At 41.1% G+C, this 21,145-nt stretch overlaps 1 protein-coding gene across 7 annotated transcripts in view; it reads right to left on the minus strand.

The window, feature by feature from the left end:
- Positions 1-21,145, minus strand: part of LRR (capping protein regulator and myosin 1 linker 1 leucine rich repeat protein) — a 105,309-nt gene that overhangs the window by 68,605 nt on the left and 15,559 nt on the right. For 4 of the 7 annotated variants that reach the window (XM_077647233.1, XM_077647232.1, XM_077647227.1 and 1 more), the window contains exons 8-18: positions 20,464-20,539; positions 17,859-17,947; positions 17,667-17,761; positions 15,600-15,641; positions 6,375-6,562; positions 6,217-6,294; positions 4,061-4,248; positions 3,602-3,753; positions 2,963-3,062; positions 1,062-1,220; positions 709-846 (exon numbers count right to left, since the gene is read on the minus strand). In XM_077647233.1, the coding sequence (XP_077503359.1) occupies positions 709-846; positions 1,062-1,220; positions 2,963-3,062; positions 3,602-3,753; positions 4,061-4,248; positions 6,217-6,294; positions 6,375-6,562; positions 15,600-15,641; positions 17,667-17,761; positions 17,859-17,947; positions 20,464-20,539 (1,305 nt within the window). The remainder of the gene's footprint in view (positions 1-708; positions 847-1,061; positions 1,221-2,962; positions 3,063-3,601; positions 3,754-4,060; positions 4,249-6,216; positions 6,295-6,374; positions 6,563-15,599; positions 15,642-17,666; positions 17,762-17,858; positions 17,948-20,463; positions 20,540-21,145) is intronic. The other 3 variants (XM_077647230.1, XM_077647234.1, XM_077647231.1) reach the window with 1 other exon arrangement.

Consider the following 21,145-nt stretch of genomic DNA (forward strand, 5'->3'; position numbering starts at 1 on the left):
TCACGACGGCAAGTGTGACTATGATTGGAAAGTCCCAGTCCCTATATAAAGAAATAGTCCAGCCACATAGTTTCATTCTCCGAGCTCCACAGCCAACCCACAGGGGCAATAACTGCGCATCAGCTAGCTAACCGTGCCCAGCTGCATGCTGTTTCGGATGCTCATTGGCGCATCACGCCACTCTAGCACCAATGCATGTTTCACTCAGTTCCATCTGTGTTTTCCTTGCGTTCTTCCAGCCCATCGAAATGGTGCGCTCATCACGTGGTGTTCGTCACTGTTGGCACAATAGAACCTCTTCGCATTCGATGCCTACATGGAGAGAGGCTCTACCGTTACCACGTTGTACCATGAAAGAGGACATGGAGACCTTCACTATCATGAATCATGAATCAGTTATGCTTCACACCTCGCGATGGTATTGAGTGCAAAAGCATTTGATAGAACTGCGAAAAACTGTCATTTACACGCAGTTTTTGTCTCAAAAGCAGATGACGATGACCCAGTTGTTCACCAAACTAATTTACTGAGATGCAAGCACTTCTTCATAGTTTTCTGGATGCCATTCGATAATTCAAACGTTCTTTCCAGTCACTTCAAGCTTACTGTACTACTGCACTGTATTACCACAACTCCACTACCCATTCGTGCTCGTCATGATGGACAGTCCTTATATGCTAATAAAGCTGACCACAATGCAGTACTCACTTTTCAAGTGCATAAGCAATATCCTGAAAACCCTGAGCAGGCGTAGAATTCCGGTCCCATAGGATGCTTTTCAGTTTTGAGTTGATTTGCAGAGCCTTAGCCAGTGTCTTTGCACCATTGAGACCCATGTAATTGCCACTGGATAGAAATAACAAAAAGATATAAACAAACTGCAGACAAGAAAAAAAAAACACTGCACATTGTGTATAACTTACTTTTTGTGCATACTAAATAGCTTATAAGTGAATAAGCTGTGAGAGAAAAATAAACTGATGGCTACAGTAACAAAGTAGTTTTCACAGACGTTGTTTGCAGCACAATGTGACAGTATGACAAAGGAACTAATAACTTACGTTATATCAATTGATGTGAGGCACTGATTACTGCCAAGTGCATTGATAACAAGACACAGCTCTCCTCGAAGCTTCGAGTCTGCTAATGAAAGGTACTCAAGTGAAGAGTCCTTCTCCTGGATTAGCTGCACCACTGCTTCCATCACACGAGTTATGTGCCTGCAAATATGCAACACAAATAATGTTTGATAATTTATTTACATTTCAGAATACCCACAGTTAATCAAATAGAAAAGGCATGAGCACTACGGAGCAATAAAGAAAAGTTAAAGAATAAGTAAAGCACCTTGAAAAAATGTTAAAGAGCCACAGACACTCAGTTCTTGGGCAAGTTGGTACATACTATTGTGTACTCATGGTTAAGGACCCTAGTTTCCCAAAATTCTGCAAAAAATCGCAGATTTAAGAATATCTCACAAAATTTTGTGTTGGCAGCCAAACTTATTAATGCAATTTTTGTTATGGACGTCGGTAGGAATAACAGAACGATGGGATAATGACTAATTTACCTTATTTGCACTAAAGGATAAGTTTGAGACCTCAGGAAACTTTTTTATTTTATTACGGTTCTAATGATTATAACGAAATTCAAGCAAACCATAGCAGGTGGAGGAACTGTTGCAAGTCAGGCTTCTACCAGAAAAAAAGATTGCAGTTTGCAAGGATGCCTGCACTTAATCAAGAATCACCAGTCCTAGCTGCTTAGTGGCAAGTGTACCTGAAAACTGCTCAAGAACTGAAATACAGTCATGGAGACCTCGCACCATTCCCTTCTAAGCAAGACAAACAAAATGAACAGTTTGATGTCCTATCTTTCTGGGCTCTGTCCTCTCCTACACTCTCCTCTATTGCAGTCATTATGGAAATCTTGTATCAAACAAGCGCCACTTTTTGAGTGAAGATAAAACGAAAAATTACTTAATGCTGAGTTACAACAGCCGCCTTCAAATTCAGAAAATGAACCTGTGCAGCATGCAAGGGACGTGCTCAAAAAATAAACTTGCACATTTCTTTCATGCACCTTAAGCTTCACGCAGAATTTTACGCATTCTTTATTCTGCAGCTGCGGAATCGGGAATTTCCACCGCAGAAAATTGGCGGCCTTACTCAAGGTCAGAACTATAGCACAAAGAAAATAATGACAGCAAGGTGCTAAATTTGCAGTGACAAGACAGCAAAAGCTGTTGTAGCATCTGTGTTCATGTCTTGCTGTTGTCTTCTTTTTGCAATAACCATGATCATAAGCCTGAGACAATATCACCATAAACTAGCATTGATTAAAAATAAAACTGTTCCAAGGCACAAGAAAAAACACTAAAAAAGGATGCTACTTTCTAAGCCACAAGCAAACAATGCAAAAATATGTTCTGTTGTGCGCACATGATGCAATGCAGGTAGACAACCTTTTTTAGTGACAAACTCAAGACCCAGCTACTCACTTTCTTTTGCAGACAAACTGAAACTCTGGCACAGCAGAAGAGTGAAGTGTAGTAAACTGATCAACAATTCCCCTTTCAAATACTTTGGTGAAGTGTCTAGGAACTGGATATCGTGGCTGGCTTGCCGCAAATGTCAAAGTTCTGAGATACCGAGATGCACATATTTCTATGCAGTGGGAGTACTAGTTCAGTGCAAACAATTAAGCTCATGAAAGCCACGGTACCTAAGCTTCTGATGCATCACACTATGAAGCGCTTCAGAGCTCTACTTTACTCCAGTAGGCCTCCGGTTGACAAAACAGGCTCACTGAACTAAGGATACACTACCAGCCTCGGCATCCCACTTACGAGTCCTTCAATGGTGCATCACATGTCCTTCAGCTGCCAGATACACTGACTGTGGTTCACAAAAAGTTATGGAAGAATTAGCCTTTAGGTGCTGAGTAAAAACTTTCCTCTTACTTAGTCTTCATGTTTGTGAAGTTCCTTCCGATTGAAAGTCGTTTGATGGACTGATTTTTTCCAACAGCTGCCACAATGTTGGCCAAATCTTGGTCAAAGTCTGGAGAAGAGAATAAAGCATAATATTAGAGAGCAATTAGTGTCTCACTAATTAGCACGTCTATTTTTCTCCACTAATTACCACATTACTAAACCTCAAATTAAGCCAACACCATACGCACATCATCCCCCCCTTGTACCTCAGCCAAGTCAACATGCCTATGTGGCCTAGGCGGTAGCTTGCCTGGCTGGCAAACCAAGGGTCGTGGGTTCGAATCCTGACTAAAATTTATGGAAATTTTTCTTTTACAAAATTAAGTGGTTTGAGATATGCATCGACCTTTAATGCAGATTACAAGTCCTCTGCTTCATTATTTTCATTCCAGACATCCAAGCATGACATGGATTTCTCTCCATGATGCCGCTGGAATGAAGCCGGGTTTTCCGCTCAAGGGGAGCCTTAACGCTATTGCGTTAAAATATCCAGGCCTAGATACTGAAAATTATTCATTTACACACAGCCCCGGGCTTGGAGCTACCACTGAATGCAGCACATACATCAATATGGCCATATAATGAAAGCTTCTCAGTGACACTGACTGTTTTCACTGATGTCCAGGCTGTACAAGCAGCGTATTCCTGGCAGACAAGACTCGAGCACCAGTGCACCTTGAGTCTTGAGGTCATTGCAACTTAAGTCAAGCCAAACTTCAGTCAAAATTTCATTGCATGCTAAACCAAGCAGCATGGCCCTGAAATGAAAACAAAAAAAGCACAGTATTAAAGCAAAAAAAAAGTGTGAAAGCTAAAAATACGACCTAAACTTTAAAAACATGCATTCAGTTCTCATAAATCTGCTACCATGCACAGATGGTGATGAAAAGTAGTTGCTGTAATGGTATAGTTTGCTCTAAGTTCAGCAGCTTCCCCTAACAAACAAATGCCAGAAATGAAGCAACTCTTTGTTAAGGCAGAAAAACAGCTGAAGTTACCCCAGCAGAGCAGCTTCGATGCCTGTGCAGAAGGCCTTGAGAAAAGTGCTTGCAAAGAATTACTCACTTGAGTGCCTCCATGGGCATACGGACATTTGCCATGTTGAGGTGACGCAGAGCAACAGTGCTAGAGAAGAAGGTCTTGAATGATGGTGGCACCAGTACCTCTTTGCTCTTCTTTGAACTATACACATTGCGCGATAGGTTAAGCACCTCAAGCTTCTGAGTGCAGCCCCGCAGCAGCGCGCCAAACACCTGGAAGAAAAAAGGCAAATAATGCCTCGGAGTCTAAGACGTTGTCAATGCCAATGAACACAATGAACGCCGACGGCCTATAGAAACAGAGGCGAGCGCTTGGTTTCAGCGACGGCTGAGTGACGTCATAGCTGTCACGTGGTTTCTCCTGGGTTCAAGGTTAAACTCGCGCACACAGCGAAGAATCTATGAAGGGGAGTAGCAGAGCTTTCACTTTTAAAAAAGCAAAAAAGAATGAAACTGAAGTCACCATTAATAGTTTATACTAACCCATTCAGAAACTACACCCACGAGCCAATACTACCAAGTATGAAATGCTACAGTGCCCGAGTATCATATCCACCAAACTTCTGATATAGCAGTCAAAAGCCCTAAACTTTTATTTCTGATCATCTTTCATGGTAAGTTGCTTCTATGTCACTATTCTGCAAGACAATCCTTCAGCTCAGTTCTCAATAGTTTCTAAGCTCGAAGAACCCCAGGAGATTTGTACAAGTGTTGAGGAGCCTAAAATGTTTTGGCTTTTGTTCCTTTATGCTGAATATGCATTCAAAAAATTAAGCACAGACACAGCCCTTCAAAAAAATGGCCAAATTCAGTAACAAATGACCGGCTGGACAGTGAAAACAGTCCACTATGAGCCATCATAGTACAATCAGTTCAAAAATGAAGTCGGTAAAGGAAAGACGAGAGCTGAAGCGTGAAAGTGAGGGTTGAAGGTGAGGGTTGAAGGTGAGAGCTGAAGGTGAGGGTTGAAGTATGCATGGATTTAGGTGCTCAAGAAACCCAGAAGCCATGACTGCTGCTGATGCTGCTGTATGCCAGTGGATCAAGGTTCGGTGAGCGTGCGCTCTATCAAAAGAACTGCAGGCTAAGACTGCTGCTGAAGCTGCTGTGTGGCAACGGATCAAGGTTCGGCAAGCATACATTCTGTCGAAAGAACTTTAGGCGACGGTGTGTGTGTCTCACGAGAGAGAAGGCATCATCGAGAAGATACCATGGCGCTGAGGGAATTAGACCACTGATGCATCGGTTGCCACCTTCTCTGCAGGTGCAGAAGGGCTGCTTTGTCCTCATGGAGGATGAGAGACCGTTGCGCTAGGGCGTACGTGTGCCCAGTGACAGCACATCAAGGCTTTGATTGTGTTCGAACCACGTTAGCCGGAGGGTATCACCTTTAGCAGGCTGCGAGGTCGTTCGAAACTGGGCTTGGCCCACGAGGGGCGCAGCGGGGTTTGCGGAGCTTCTCCCAAGCGCACACCTTTAAAGAAAGACGGGCGCCGGGCAGGGAGACGCGTGTACCCATTTTTGCTAGTAGGTGCCCTGCGAAGGGTTTCGCACCGACAACCTCCCGCAGCCGAGAGAGGCACCCAAAGAAGGAACCCAAAAAAGAAGGAGAAAAGAAAGAAGGAACCCAAAGGTTCCGTGGAACCCATACAAAGAACACCTGCTAGAGTTATCTGCATCACGTGCTGTGAAGGAAGCTGAAGTTATGCAAATCTGCTGACTTCGCACCTTTGCACAAGCTAGTAAAAAGTAAAAAAGACAAAAACGTTATAAAATTCAATGGACTTCTCACTGGCTTGCGTTCTATCACTCACATCGCTACAAAGAAACCACTCCAAGCCCCCAGGTATCAAGTTTTATTATGCTCCGAGTGTTACTCCTAACAAGCAATTTAAGAGGTGCAGCAATTTAACTTGCTTGGAGCAAAATCTTTACCACACATAGTGCAAAAAAAGGGTACAATTATTCACCACAAGTACATGGTGTTTACACTGAGCAATATCATCTCTTAATAAACGTTTGTGTCTGGTGAAATCTGTACACATGACATCCTTGAAAGGTAACATACTTATAGATTCAGTTCATATCGAGATTTAAAGACCATTTGATAAGGCAACCATTTTTGGTACTGCACTAGCTATTTATGAGAGCAAGATAAGGAAAAAGCAATATGCTGCTCACAGTTTCCAGGGCGCATTCAGTGCCGGACAAGTCCAAGTGGACGAGAGAGTTTGGCTGTGCCAAGTAGTTGTACAGGTTCTGAAAAAAAAAAAAAAGCACAAGTTTTGTCTAACCACTATACTACAACTCACACCAAGAAGAATGAGAGACACACTCACATTAATATCATCCTTGAAGACATTGTCACTGAGGTTAAGGTACGTGAGGTTGGAGGGCATGGAACGATTCAAAGAAAGTGCATGAGCAAGTGTGTTAACGCCTTTGGCAGTGATTCCCGTATGGGCAAGGTTCAGGTGGCTCAGTCCCTTGTGCAGCTTTCCCAGAGGCCCACAAAGCTGACCCACCCCTGGAAGCAAGAATACGACAAAAGGGGCTATAACAAGACAAGTAACTCACAAGGTGATGGACACAAATGCACAAAGATATTAGGGGCACATTAACGTGAGACAGCATAAGCAACAACAGAAGCAGCAGAAGCAGCAGCAGAAGACTAGAATAAATGTTTGTTTGCAAGCACTATACAGTTATTCACTGCAACATTGTCAACACACTGAACAACAAAATGCAAACAAAAATACATTATGGACAAGTGAGGTCACTTCATATCTGATTTTATATGCCTAGTTGATCATTTAAACTGAATTTAAGTACTGCATGGCAACACTCTGGGATCAGTCATCTATGGCTGATAGCAATGAAAATGGGCAAAATATGAGAAAGTATGCACAGTGAGTCTTAGCTAAAACAATGCCTAACAGCAAAGGACTGTTGGTGTTTACATTTAGTCTTCATAATTAAGCAAAAAAAAAGAACCTAAGCAGTTGAAATTTTTGTATTTCAGCGTACCCTATAGCCCACAGTGCTGCTTTACAACATAAGAATCCTTTAATCAAGCAATCAATCAATTTTAAATTTTAGAAACCGAACTATTATGCACCAGCATATAGCTTCACAAGTAAATACAACTGCAGCTATACAGGCTAGCAAAGCATATCATGCAAAGCCTTACAGGTCTCGGCCACACAATAGAACTGACCGAGTCAGAAGCATGAATGCAGTGCACTGTTATGCACAAACAGATCATGCAGACAAGGTGCACACACACACACACACCAGCATGCAGAAATTGAAATTGAAAAAAATTGAAAAGTCATGCTATCATCTACATGTGCTTTCATTGTCATTACGACACAAGAAGCTTGCACTACATAAGCACAATGGTTTCAATACAATATCAGGGTATATCAGCAGTCCTTGACCATGTCACGAGCAGTGCAAGCTTCATCTTGTCACAAGGATTATTTGAGTGAGTCATAGTCATTTGATTTAACCAAAGAAAAAATATTCTCTCACACAGCACTATGTATAAGAAGCCCAATTTTCAAGTGCTGCATAATTTAAATGTACTCAAAACACCTTTACGAGCTCTTCATAGAGGGTACAGCAAAGTGGAGGAAGGAGTGGGGCAGTGCATGGCAATAGCTGTATACAATGTGCCCCGTGCAGCTTCAACCAAGCTTTTAAAGGGACACCGAGGACGAAGTGAAGTTAGCTTATATCGACAGATTATAATATCAATATGATGAACAGGCTACTTTCCCTGGAAACGAGCATTAATAAGCAAGGAAATGTAAAAAAATTAAAAGCAGGCATTGCCACCACTTTTCACAAGCAAACCACAGTAACAATGAGACAGATTGCCAGACTGCACACCTGTTTACTTCCAAATGGGGATTATCGATCCCTTATAAGTCCGAATATATACAAGTTTACACATATATAAGTATAAGTTTGAAGCGAGTGGCAGGAAAAAAAATTGTTCATTCTGAAACCCAATCTTCTCAGCAATAAATGAGTCTTTTGCAGCTGAACAACCATCAGCATAGCCAGAAAGAACCACAGAATTTATTTTTACTGGGAAAAAAATTCGGCAAAGGCTCTCAGCGTCCCTTTAGGTGGCGTGCAAGAGTGACGCCTTGGGATGGTTGGTAATTAATGATTTGAGTGGAAAAACCAGAGTAAAAAGAAAGGACATGAAACAGATGCACAACCCCACAATGACTGATTACCTTATCCCAATGGAAGGGCTTGCCTCATGCATTGTTGCAATGCAAATGCAAGTCATGCAGTGTCTGGCTTTTCTGTGCCCACACTTTCTACCTGCCTATACACCATCTTTCTATATGAATAAAATAATCAGCTTAAGTCAGCTCGGTATTGCGTAGTTCTCTCGTGGCCTAGTCTTTCCTGTGCCTGTGCTGTTTTTCCACTTTAATCTTAAGTGGCACAAAGTGGAGGTTGTTGGAAAACTGCCACTTACAAGATCAATTTTTCTTAGTTAACCAATACGAGTGGAAGTTTATTTACTTTATTTACAAGAACATGGCTTGGGCAAAAAACTGCACACATTGCAGCTTGACAGCCAGGTAAATTATTTGACTTTTAAGCCCCAAAGGGGTGAGAAAAGTACAGAATGCTTCAGCAACCACAACGGCAGTTCCTGAAATGGTAACCTTATTTGTGAAGGCTTTTCCATGACCTGTGCAAGGGGTTACATGTGCAGTGTTCATGGCACAAAAACATCAGGAAAAGAAGACTGCTGGATATCTGATAGCAAGCAAACAACTTAAAATCAATAATTAGTTGTGATGCAAACTACATTTCAATTTGTTCCAAGCAACAGTCAAAAATAATGCTACACATTAATTCATTATATATCTGAATTTTGTGCTAGACTTATACTGAATGGGACACAGTACAGTTGTCCTGGACTTACATGTGGCTTCCGTCTTTATTTTACCACTTACTGAAAACAATGAAGAACTACCACCTTGCAAAAGCAGCTTACTGAGCATTAATGCACATTTGCATATGAATAAGCACAATCACACTTTTTACTTGAAGTCACTCAACAATGCAGCCATGTATTCAAAGATAAAGCATTCCATGCTACTAACCAATAACACACAATCTGCGACTTCTCAACAAGGTTGAAAAGCCATAAATTGCCTTAAGCCAAAATAAACCTGCTGGCTGGCCACATATCAATCCACCAGTTAACTATGGACACTAAAAAATAAAAAACCAGTATTGTTTAGTTGCTGAGGCTGTGCAGTGTTTTGGTATTGCTTCATCAAATTAGTTTTTAGATTACATGTGATGACATCGTGTGGAGTAATCCATGGCTCTGACTACTGCATATCACAGACACAGCAGATGTTCACAAGAACATGAAGTATATATAATGTTAATATGATCAAGCAAGCATCTTTGAATAAAAGTAAACATTCAGGACATTATTGTAACATTAAGTTTACAAATGACAGTGAATCACAAACCTGAATGCACAACCACGAACATGCTTGCAAGTACATGAAAACTAGAAAAAAACACATCACATGTATGTGAATGCCCTGGCTGCCATTACAGACCACAAAGAATTCTCACAAAGGACACGTGGGAAGAATGATCCTTTCAGCTGCAAAAGGGATAAGGAGATGTACAGTTGGGGACAAAAGTCTTTGAACCACGTGTTTCTCAAACGAAGCCAATAGCTCTGCTATTAGCCAATGGCTGGAGGCCACACTTGTTGAGGTGAAAGTCAAAATTTTGTTCTCTCATCTCCACAAGTCTGGTCTCCAACCGCCAGGTAATAGTAAAACTATCGGCTTTGTTTGAGGAACACGTGGTCTAGAGAGTTTTGTCCCTGACTATACACAAATGGTAGCGACCATACAGAAAGTAGGCGAGGCACTGGAGAAAAGGCTGATGCCGCCACCGGTGTTGAGACTAAGAAAACACAAAAGTTCTGATGCAATTCTTTGTGCCCATAGGAGTTTGCTAAACCGAATGGCTAGTGATGACAGTTACCATTTGAAAAGTATTTTAAAAATTGGTAGGGTCTTAACGTAGTTCAACCATGTAGGACGTGCGAAAGCACTTGAGGCAACACCCCCTCAAAGGCAACAGCATGCAAGACCTTATCGTTAGCCGCTATCGGCAGCCACGTGAGGGGAAGGGGTGGGGAGGGAGGATGCCGGTTCGCCCCTAGTAGGCAGCCGGTATCGGCAGCCACGCGTGGGGATTGAAGGGGGCGAGGGTATGCTGCTTCCGCACGTTGATGGAACAGCTGCGCAAGGCCTCCGCCGCTCGCGCTCCACCAAAGGTTGAGGCTTCATACATACCTCGGGTTTTCAGCTTTGCTAGTTAGTGAAGTAGTGCTTTCACAATCAAAAACACTATTTTCAGCTGTCTCAGTGAAAAAATTAAGCCTCATGTAACAACCACAATTGTGCAACATAGCTGACCATACATCAAACTGTCTCTACTCAGGAACTGACCTCGTGTAAGGTTTATTAATTAATGACTGTATGCACACTTTCAAACTTTACAGATGAATGCTCAAACAAAACATTTTACAATACGAAGGGCACCAGAAAACCTTCTCAGCTTGTCACACAAACATGCTCATTGATTATTCTATATGGGTATGCAATTTTTTACCAAACAATACTATTCTGAACAGCCAATCAGCTCGAAATGATTACAAAGTTAATTCCTCTCATAGAGTAATGAATATTTCCTACTACCAATGTGTGCCTAAGTTTATTGTGCATTACCACAGTCATGATGCTTTCTAGTTACCCGACTGTTTCATCACAGGTGCATAGCAAACATTCCATTTTAAAAGTCACTCTAAGCCATTTTATTTTTGTTCAAAGGCCAAAACCCTCTTGAAAATGGTGGGAATCTAGTACATGTATGTTTCTCATTTATGCACATAGCTGCACTGACTTAGCATTAGCAAAAGTTTGTACTGATTAACATTCTTTGTTTGCAAATTGGCCTCGTTTCTGTTTGCAGCCTGCCCTTTACACTTTTGACACTGCAGCATAGTAACAAAAATAATATGGTTTATGTGTGTCTTATGTTACACAGAGAACACACGCATAATGCACTGGAGGTTTATAAGAACCTTATAAATGCTTGTACATTGCTGAATGCACTAGAATGACTACGCACATCCACCAAGTTAAATATAGTGCCATAACTGTTTCAGTTGGCAATAGATAATGTAAAGGTCTCATACTACTAGGGACATAGAAAAGTTAAGTAAGGATCCTCACTGACATAAGCCTATAAGCAAGAATGCTCTGCAAATTCCATGTAGCAGATTTTGTCACCATCATCTCACTACTACCATCGATGCATAAATGAACATGAACAGTCGTCCAAAGCTCGAACAGCGCACCGCCGAGTACACTTGGGTCATTTACGAGTGACCTAGAGTTGGACACCTGACCTTATTCTGCATGCACATTCCTATGAATCATGTTAACTCCTCATGTTTTTAAAAGCTGTATCGTGCCCACCAGGCAGTGGTGATTGTCATAAATGTACAACAGAGCATGCCATTTGGGCGCTCTAGAGAAGTGTGGACAACTGCACTAGAGGGGACAAAAGTCTTTCGGGGAAGGTGAGCCGCAACCGAACCAGATAGATCTGTTATTAGCCGGTAGCTCCAGACCCCATTTGTAGAGGTGAATGTCAAACATGAGTGCTGTGATATCTGCGTGGTAGTGAAGTGAGGTTATCCCTGACAAATATGGCACCTGTGCACCAAGACTGCTGTTCATACATCCTGGAGACCTTTGTCCCTGATAGTACATTCAGTTATAAAACTTAAGAGGAACATGGGAGCTGTTACGACCACTATTTTTCACTAATCTGAATCATAAGGCTACAATTAGAAGCTCAGCAAAGTTCTATTATGAGCTAGTTGGTACCAGCTCATCTTGGATAAGGTGTGCTACCGAGACATACATGCACAAAGGAGAGATATGACACACAGATAGGCAAAAACTGCCAACTGTTTGTTCTGAAACGTGCCTTCTGTCCCTGCACAGGCGAGGATAGTTATGCAAGAAAAAATTGACAAACAAAAGAGAAATAACAGATACACTCAGCATTCTCCTTTTAACAGCGACTCTCAAAAGCTTCGCCAAACATGCATGCCGAAGTGCAAAGATGCACCCTTCTGCAAAGCACACCATCCTAATCACTAGTGAAAAATGAAAATGATTACCCGAAGGAGCTACTTCAACATTTGGGCATGCATGGCAGCCAAAACTTTTTTTTGAAATGCACTGCAAGAAAACACATGGAGAGCACATCTGCTTTTGCTGCTTCTTTCGTCTGTAAATCTTTTCTTGCACTTTGACCTTCCTCGACATACACCCACAGGTAAATTTAATAGTATACAGATGACAGTTTGCACCCACATGCACATGCTATCCTTTCTTTGTACAGATCTGCAGTAGCTGTATAAACAGCTTATTTTGAGATAAGCTGGAAGTGAAAGGTGCACTTTATTAATCATGTGCGCAAGCACAAAGTACCCTAATTTAAGGCTGTATAAACTGCAAAGAAAAAACAATGCTTTCACAAATCCCACATTTTGTTAGCTTCGACAGCCAAATCTGCTTTGAAATGATGGTTCCACATGAAAAGTCAGTGCCCTGTGGTGGTGCAGAACGAAGTAACAAGTACACAGTCCTTTGCAAAGTATGTATATTAGCATTTTTCTCAAAAAGTGCGTTTTCCTTAAAGTTGCTTCCACATGATCTAGAACCGTGCACTCTCATAGACCTTTGGTAAAATTTTAAAAAAAAAAGGACAGAAAGTGCAGCTATGCGTGCATCACCTGCCCTATTTAAGTAGACATCTTGAATGCAAAGTCACGATACATAGGGCTAAAGATAGGCAGGACCACTCTAATTTATAACTAATTTAATTTATAGCTCTTCACCACAGCAGCAGCTGTTTCACGTGTATAACTCTTCTCTCTTGACCACTACTAGCTACCTGCCACAAATTCTGACATGATTCCATACCTCGAAAGCCATGTCTAAACCTCATGCGAAAATCACCACTGGTGGATATCAACCCACGCAATCTGGCAACCAACGAAAAAAGTGGCGCCATCAATGCTTTCATGAATGAAGCAATAACAATAGCTCTGCTCGCAAGTAAGGTTGCAATGTTCAACCGAGCACAAAGTCTAATTCCTTCATTTTTTTTCTCATCACAATGGAAATACTGAAAGCTACTGTTCAAAAGCCCATGGCAACAGCAAAAAAAACTTGGGCTTTGTGACTTACTTTTCATTTTTTAGGCCAAAGCTAGAAATTCATTTTTATTGCAACAATTCCAGTAAAACAGTATTGGCTGTTTGCCCAACACACCAACTAGCCACTTTAAATGTAATTTGAATTTTTCACGTGGCACACTAAATTCAGACCTGGAGATGTTAACACTGTCACAATGGTGCTGGCAAGCTGCTTCATTAGCATTGTATGACAAAGCACAGTGGCTCAGTGACTGTGGCAGCGATTGAGCACAAAGTTGTATTGTGGATTCGATTCCCGGCTCCAGCATCACCATTTTGGTGGAGGCAAAATGCAAAAACACCTGTGTACTGAAGTTTTAGACGCATGTTAAAACCTAGGTGATCAAAACTGTTTCCAAACCTTCCACTAGCAGGTGCCTCACCCTTGATTTCAGCATGTAAAAATACGTCGCTCATTATAACAAAGCAAAGCAATGAAATGGGTGACAGTAAAAAGATTTTTAATGACGAAAGGTGGAGAGGTTGGCCAAAAGAACAAGTCTGTGGCCTACTCTTCCATGCAGGAGAAGGGGGACGGGAACTGCAGGGAAAGAGCAAGAAGGAAGAAAGAAGGTGACAATGATAACCTGCAATGGGCAACATATATACACCTAGATGCCATGCATGTGCAATTAAGACAGTGGTACTGTCATAAGCCAAGTTGTTCTTATAAGCATACTACAAACACTGCCACTTGTCACACCACCACACTACGCAGCTCAAAGTAGGCATTGGCAGATGATTGGCATAAATTACATACAACCACAACATATAGAAAACAGCTGTTCCTGCTCGCCACAACACACAACAGCAACCTATCAAGAAGCAGGAATAGTCTAACCTACTGCATACCTTGAAATACCTTTACAGACAGTGGTCACATGGTTGCATGCTTTGACTGATGCCCATATGCATACTCTCACCCATTTCACCACCACACTATGTCACACAGCATTTACTGACTGGTCAGCAGACACTTGTAATATTACTGCAGGACTAAACAATTTCATGTTTTACATGACTGAATTCTTTTAATTTACTGAACAAGACTGCATGATACCCCCCTGTAAAAGAATAATATTACAGACATGAAGCAGCTAAAGCATCCTGTAATATATTATAATTGGATGGATGCAACACACTTCAGAGGCTTTCTTCTGCTCAGCAACCTATACAGTTTTAATTCCAATGCTTCGATAAATGGAGAAAAAAATGGAGGGGACACTTAAGCTCCGCATTAAGGATATGACTCGATAGTGTAATGGGCTAATTCCCATATATGCAGAATATCATTGTCTACTTTACATTCATGAATCCCTGGGAGTCCTCATGCCCCTAATGGTACAGTGGTGCAGCGGTTAAGCAATGCACCACTGCCCTGCAATGGCAGGTGCTCCCAGCGGTGGGCCCTGTGCACCCCAGGTTGCTCTTCTCGAGCGACCAATCATTAATTTAACTGCCACGTGCCACAGTGGGAAGTTTGCTCACTATCCGGTGAGCAGGTTGTGATTGCGCCACAAAGTCACATGATGCCCACCTGCCTCCTATGTTGCTCTCTGGGGACCACCTGCCAGAACTATGCCAGTGATTTTTCGCTCACAATGCTGACAACAGATTTTCTGGTGAACGGGACCTTTAACGCTATCGCGTTAATATGTAGCTCCACAAAAACACAGCCTGAAAAAGGCCTAAGAAGCTGTAAAAATCACTATCTCCAATCTGAAAAGAGTCGGCATGACTGGATGTACTAGATATAAAGGAAGTATGCGCTAACCTTTGCATTTCAATAGTTTCTCAGTACCGCAATATCCACATAAATAATAAAAACACACCTGTCAACACAGCACAAGACTTCAGATAGTACTATAGCTACTGTTACAGCACAGTAGCAAAATAAAAATTCTCATTTCAGCACATAAATTTAAACACGGAAGTGTAATACAATGAAAGCTTGAACTATTAAAAAAAATTAGAAATAAAAAATTGAAACCTGAAAGCTCATGCATGACAGATGCACATACCAAAGCTTGAGCAGCAATTAAAGTGGCTTGCATATACAGTAAAGATACTGCAGACAGCACTCATTCTTGGATGATTAACATATAACAAAAATACACAGACAACACGTGCAAGTATCAAAGCTGCAAAAGCATTATGCTAACACACAAAATAAATCATGACAAAACATGCATACACAAGAACTGGAATATCAGACCTTGAGTAATTTTGGCAATGATCCCACACAGACTATTCAGCCCTGTACATGAAGGAACAAGTGTATACAAAACATTTGCGTGACAGAGAAAAAATAACACCACTAACTCAGCAACAAAAGCAAAGCATACACACAGCTTAAATTGCTAATAAGAGCAGTAATGTGCATTTGATCTTAAAATCAATGCGTCATATAGCAATTTAAGTTGAAACACTTTGTGCGAGTAGATAAGCTAAGGCTGTAAATGGAACCTTGAAAAAGGTTCAGGCATCCGCAAAATAATAAAAAGGACTGTAAATTCATAAAACTGTGTGTCTAAAGAGCTTTTTAACTGCAGTGTCAGCACACTGTTGCTAACTTGAGCTTCCTTTTAACACAGAAATTTAACACGTACACTCTGCCAATTCTCTGTTATGTGACGGTAAACTGTTGAGTAAGTAGGCACCTTAGTGCAGAAAAAAAGTCAAGTCAGCAATATAGTACACTCTCACTTGAGTGAACCTCGGTTTAATATATATTTCATAATAATGAACACTTCAATAATTGCTGGTAGCTTTCATGTCCATTTAATGCAAAAACATCAGTTTAACATATACAGTGAATCACCAGTTTAACAAATATCGTGGATACATCTGTTGAACGAATATCTGAGCTAGACCCTAGCATATTTTTACAATCCCCTTTACACTACAAAACACTGCAACGGCCCTTCAAAAGCCACAGTAACAGCATATGCATGCATGTGGTTAGGCAGCAACATAACTGAAAGAGGCAGTTTGCTATGCCTTCTGTGCACATTTATATACAGGCGGCGACAAAGTCTCTAGGACACATGAGCCGCAAATGAAGCCAATAGCTCTATTATTAGGCACCAGATCGAGACTACACCAGGGGAGATGAAAGCCAAACTCACATTTTTTAATCTGTAGCAGTTAAATTGTGTAATCACTGAAAAACATGGCCTCTATGCACCTAAATTGCTCTCCTAGCATCATCGAGAGTTATGTCCCCGATAGTACTTGACTAAATCAACTGCTTTTAACAGTTTTGACATTTTGTTTATGTTGCACCTTGAGCTATTTTACACAGTGAACATTCAATGTTATGAACTTTCAGTTAAGCTTTCTTTTTTCAAGGTCCTTAGTTCACTCAAGAGAGAGTTTACTGTAGTTTGCATACATGGGAGTATGGGAGTATGTATATACGTACACATGCACACACATAGAACACACTTCCTTCAAAATCTAGGCTGCTCTTCTGAGCCAGACACAGCTCTTCTGCAATTTGCCCGGTTGTCATTCCTCACATTTATAAAATGCTGCAAAGAAGTAGCTAGGATGCAGCATGTGGTGCTATCTGAAAGGAATTTAATCTTATGCTTTATGGTTACATGTTGCTGTACAGCTCGCCAACAAGCAAAAGAAAAACTAATTGAGGCATTCCAAGTGAACTATCATCAAGGTTTGAACTAGAAATTTCTTGTGCTGTTAAGCCATGACGCAAGGACTGCAAACAGCTACTGTCAAAGAAATAAAAAGAAATCCAATTGGCTGGCCCATTTATGAATACAGCTGTCTAATTCAACTAGGAAACACAAATTACCCAAGACCGGTGGGCTTATCTCTAATACTGCTGCAGCCAACAGTACCCCAAGTCCACTCCAAATCACATTTTCTTAGAATTCCAGAAAATAAAAATCAACATGCATAAAATCGGACCAAAGGTTCGGTATGACTTAGTGATGCAGGCTTCCACATGATGCTTTGAACACTTGCTAATCTTGCTGCTCTTGCTTATTTTGCCACCTTGTACTGGAGCAACACAATGACTCACATGGCCAATCAATGCATCAGTAATATCATTAAAAAGCTGGAATGGCACCCACAGAAAATAAGAAATAATGTAATTTCCTACAGTAGTTGTTCCTTGTGACATTAACTTATTCAGAAGCAAAACAAACAAAAGCAGCCGCATTAACTGCATGGTTTTTGCTCAACTAACACAGGTGCATATACCTGTTATGCAAACTGACATTCACAAACAGAGCTAAAAACAAACGCATCATACCCTTGTCCTCAATCAGGTTGTTGGAAAGGTCCAATGAGTTCAAAGGAGAGTTTGGATTGGCAATCAAAGTCATTGAAAGCTTGTGTGCGAACTCCCTGCAACAGCAACAAGAAGACACATCAAGTTTCAAGAAGGTATTCTACTGGTAGTCAGCATTTAATGAAAAGAAAAAACCATTCTAATGAGACATACCATTTGATGCCTGTGTTATCCAGGTACAACTCCTCCAGTGACACGGAACGCTTCATCATCTGGAGTACTTGTTCAAGTGCTTCTGAGGCCTGAAATCGAAGCACATTTATTCCATGAAAACTAAAGCTCCACAAAAACTTTGCTATTTGCATCGTAAGGAGGCTGATTCTCCGCATGACATTGAATTACCATTATATATAAACAATTATCCGCCCTCTACTTGACTATGCTAGTACCACCTGGAATCCTTACAAGCAATATGAAATAGATCTTAGGCCAGCCAAAGAAAAGCAATTAGATTTCCATTAGACATATCTACCGCCATACCAGTTCTTGCCGTCGTCAGCCATGCCTTCACCTAACCTAACATCTCTCGCTGAACAGCGGTACACCAACCCTTTAAAATATTTTCCCAACATTATTAATTCGTCCTGTAGCCCGCCCAGAAACAAATATCGCCTTCGCTAAATTTTCTTCTAGTAGGAGACATCATGTGCTTAACACTACACCTTTTCATGCATGTACAAACATTTTCAAATATAGCTTTTTCCCTCAAACAATAGAATTGTGGTACTGACTACCAGGTGCCAACCGTTCCCTCCCATTGAACGCATTTTTATCTGTGCTTCAACATCATTCTCCCCAACTTTTGTTGCTGTATTTCTTCGTTGCCGTATTTTTTATGTTCTTGCTTTGTATTGTATTCTCCACTCCTGCTGCAGCCCCAACAGGGCTGCAGTATGCGAAAATAAATAAATAAATTCAGTTAACACATAGAGCCCTACAAGAAGACAATCTAATGAAATAATGAAGTTCAGTGGCAGAGGAATGATCATCGCATGGTCTTGGTACCTTTAAGTAGCCTGTCGTTTGACAAGTAATATACTCTAAATATTACGGTTTATGGTTTCTGGGTGTTTAATGTCCCAAAGCGACTCGGGCTATGAGAGACGCCGTAGTGATGAGCTCCGGAAATTTCAGCCACCTGGGGTTCTTTAACGTGCACTGACATCACACATTACACGGGCCTCTAGAATTTCGCCTCCATCGAAATTCAACCGCCGCGGCTGGGATCGAACCCGCGTCTATCGGGCCAGCAGCCGAGCGCCATAATCACTCAGCCACTGCGGCGGCCAACTTTTAAATATTACATCGTCAAATAAATAAGCAAAAATTCCAACCACATGAAATACTTTAAAAAAATTAAGCAACAATGCCATCCAACACTGACACAATATGAGCTGAATCTGATTCACATACTTGTGAAAACTCAATTAAAAGGTTTGTTTTCTAATAAGGCAGGCTCCCATTTAGATGAACTTGGTTAAGACGAATTCTCGGATAAGATAAACAGTCGAGACCACATTGTTGGTTTTCTATAGGACTCAATGTAAAAAAAAATCTGCTTAAGACGAACCGCTTTAAGATGAAGTATAGAAGGCAGGATCGAACCCAATTATTGCGTTTTATTTCCATTCGCCTATGACTGCTGGCGTTGCGATTGCATTGTTACACGTTTTCTGCTTTCAGCTGCATGCGTCGCAATGCCGTCCTAGGAAGGGTAGGTAGGAAGGAGGCGAGAGGGGAAGGGGGTGCATTGGCTTATATTTAGAGTCAATTTTCTTGTAGTCGACGAGAGTCGTGATCTGGAGGGTCAACTTATACGCGACAATATACAAAATGCACGAATTCCACTGCGACAGCTTTCAGTTATTTATTTACAGGTACTACCATTTCACCAACCAAGACCCTGGAAGAGTTAACACTGGTAACAAGCCCTATAAACAACAAAACATATGAATGGAAAAGTGCTTTACAAATTCAGAATTTGTAATTCACAGAGCGACCCTTCTATTTTAATTTCTATACTCTGAGTAAAAATTAAAAAATCTGTTATAATCTTAGTGATGACTTGCGTCCAGTGCAGAGCAAAATTATAAACTGGATAGTGATTGCACAGATATGGCCACATGAATAGCCTTAGGCAGAAGAATGGCATGCTTGCACATGTACCAGGAGTTAGAAAATTAAGAATATGATGGTGGCGTGAAACTGGGGCAAGGATCTGCAGTCATGATGGCAATGAAAGACTCTTACAGTTTTCCAGCTTTACGAAGCTGAGCGCATAACGTGGTGACCAATCGATGGAGGCATATTCAAGCAGTAGTCGAATCAAGGGTTTTTAATTTGACGAGGTTCCATTCTTTTAGTCCGCTCTTCAGACAGCACATTACGAAGCAATGCTTTTGCTGTGCTTTGTGCTGAATAAGTTCCCACGCCTTCACTACATCATACTAAGTGTGAAGGTCACTCCCAGGTGTTTAAATACACTTACACAGGTCAAGCTCTTCAATTTATTACTGCACATGTATTACATTTTATTTTTCGAGTAAAAATAATCACTTTTTTTTTAATTTATAGACACCCACCATTTGTCACTGCAGAGGACTCTGAAAACATTTTAGTTAACTTTGTTCATTATAAGCCATAGAAGTATTACAGCACTAAAGTTATTTCTGAGTAACTGTTTTTGGTCCTTCTTTGCAATGCAGTCAAGCTAAATTTCAAGCTTAAAATGCTGCTCAAGACTGAACACAATACTCACAAGCTTCACATTGCTAGCTCGGAACTTTGTGAACCAAGCATTATAACAAAGAGCAGATATGATTGGCACCAGGTCTCTGAAAAGCAAATACACACCCATTTAGGAAGACAAGAGAAAACAAAGTGCAAGAACCCAAGAAACCGAACTGCAATCCATATCTATACAATTGTGAAGATAATGAATAATGCACAAAACAAAAAGTAATATAAAAGAAATTAGACTAGTTTTTTTTCTTTCAATGTAAACTCTACAGTTGTGTCTGACATGGAAATGGCACAAGGAAAGATGGTGTAGGTTTATGGGGGTTTAACATCCTAAAGCGACTCAGGCTATGAGAGACGCCGCAGTGAAGGGCTCCGGAAATTTCGACCACCTGGGGTTTTTTAACGTGCACTGACATCGCACAGTACACGGGCCTCTAAAATTTCACCTCCATCGAAATTTGAAAGCCGTGCCCAGCATCGAACCCGCATCTTTCGTGCCAGCAGCCGAGCGCCGTAACCACTCAGCCGCCGTGGCGGCTGACACAAGGAAAGAACAACAAAACACAAATCATTTCAACATTGCCTAGAAATACTGACAATTCTCAATGAATTTATCTTTCAGTAGTAAGGTATGCCTAGAGAACCCTGTTAAAAAGGCTATAAAGCTTTGATGAGCAAGTTTAGCTTGCAAATGAGTG

This window comes from Amblyomma americanum, chromosome 1 (genome assembly GCF_052857255.1).
Source record: "Amblyomma americanum isolate KBUSLIRL-KWMA chromosome 1, ASM5285725v1, whole genome shotgun sequence".
Classification (NCBI taxonomy): domain Eukaryota; kingdom Metazoa; phylum Arthropoda; class Arachnida; order Ixodida; family Ixodidae; genus Amblyomma; species Amblyomma americanum.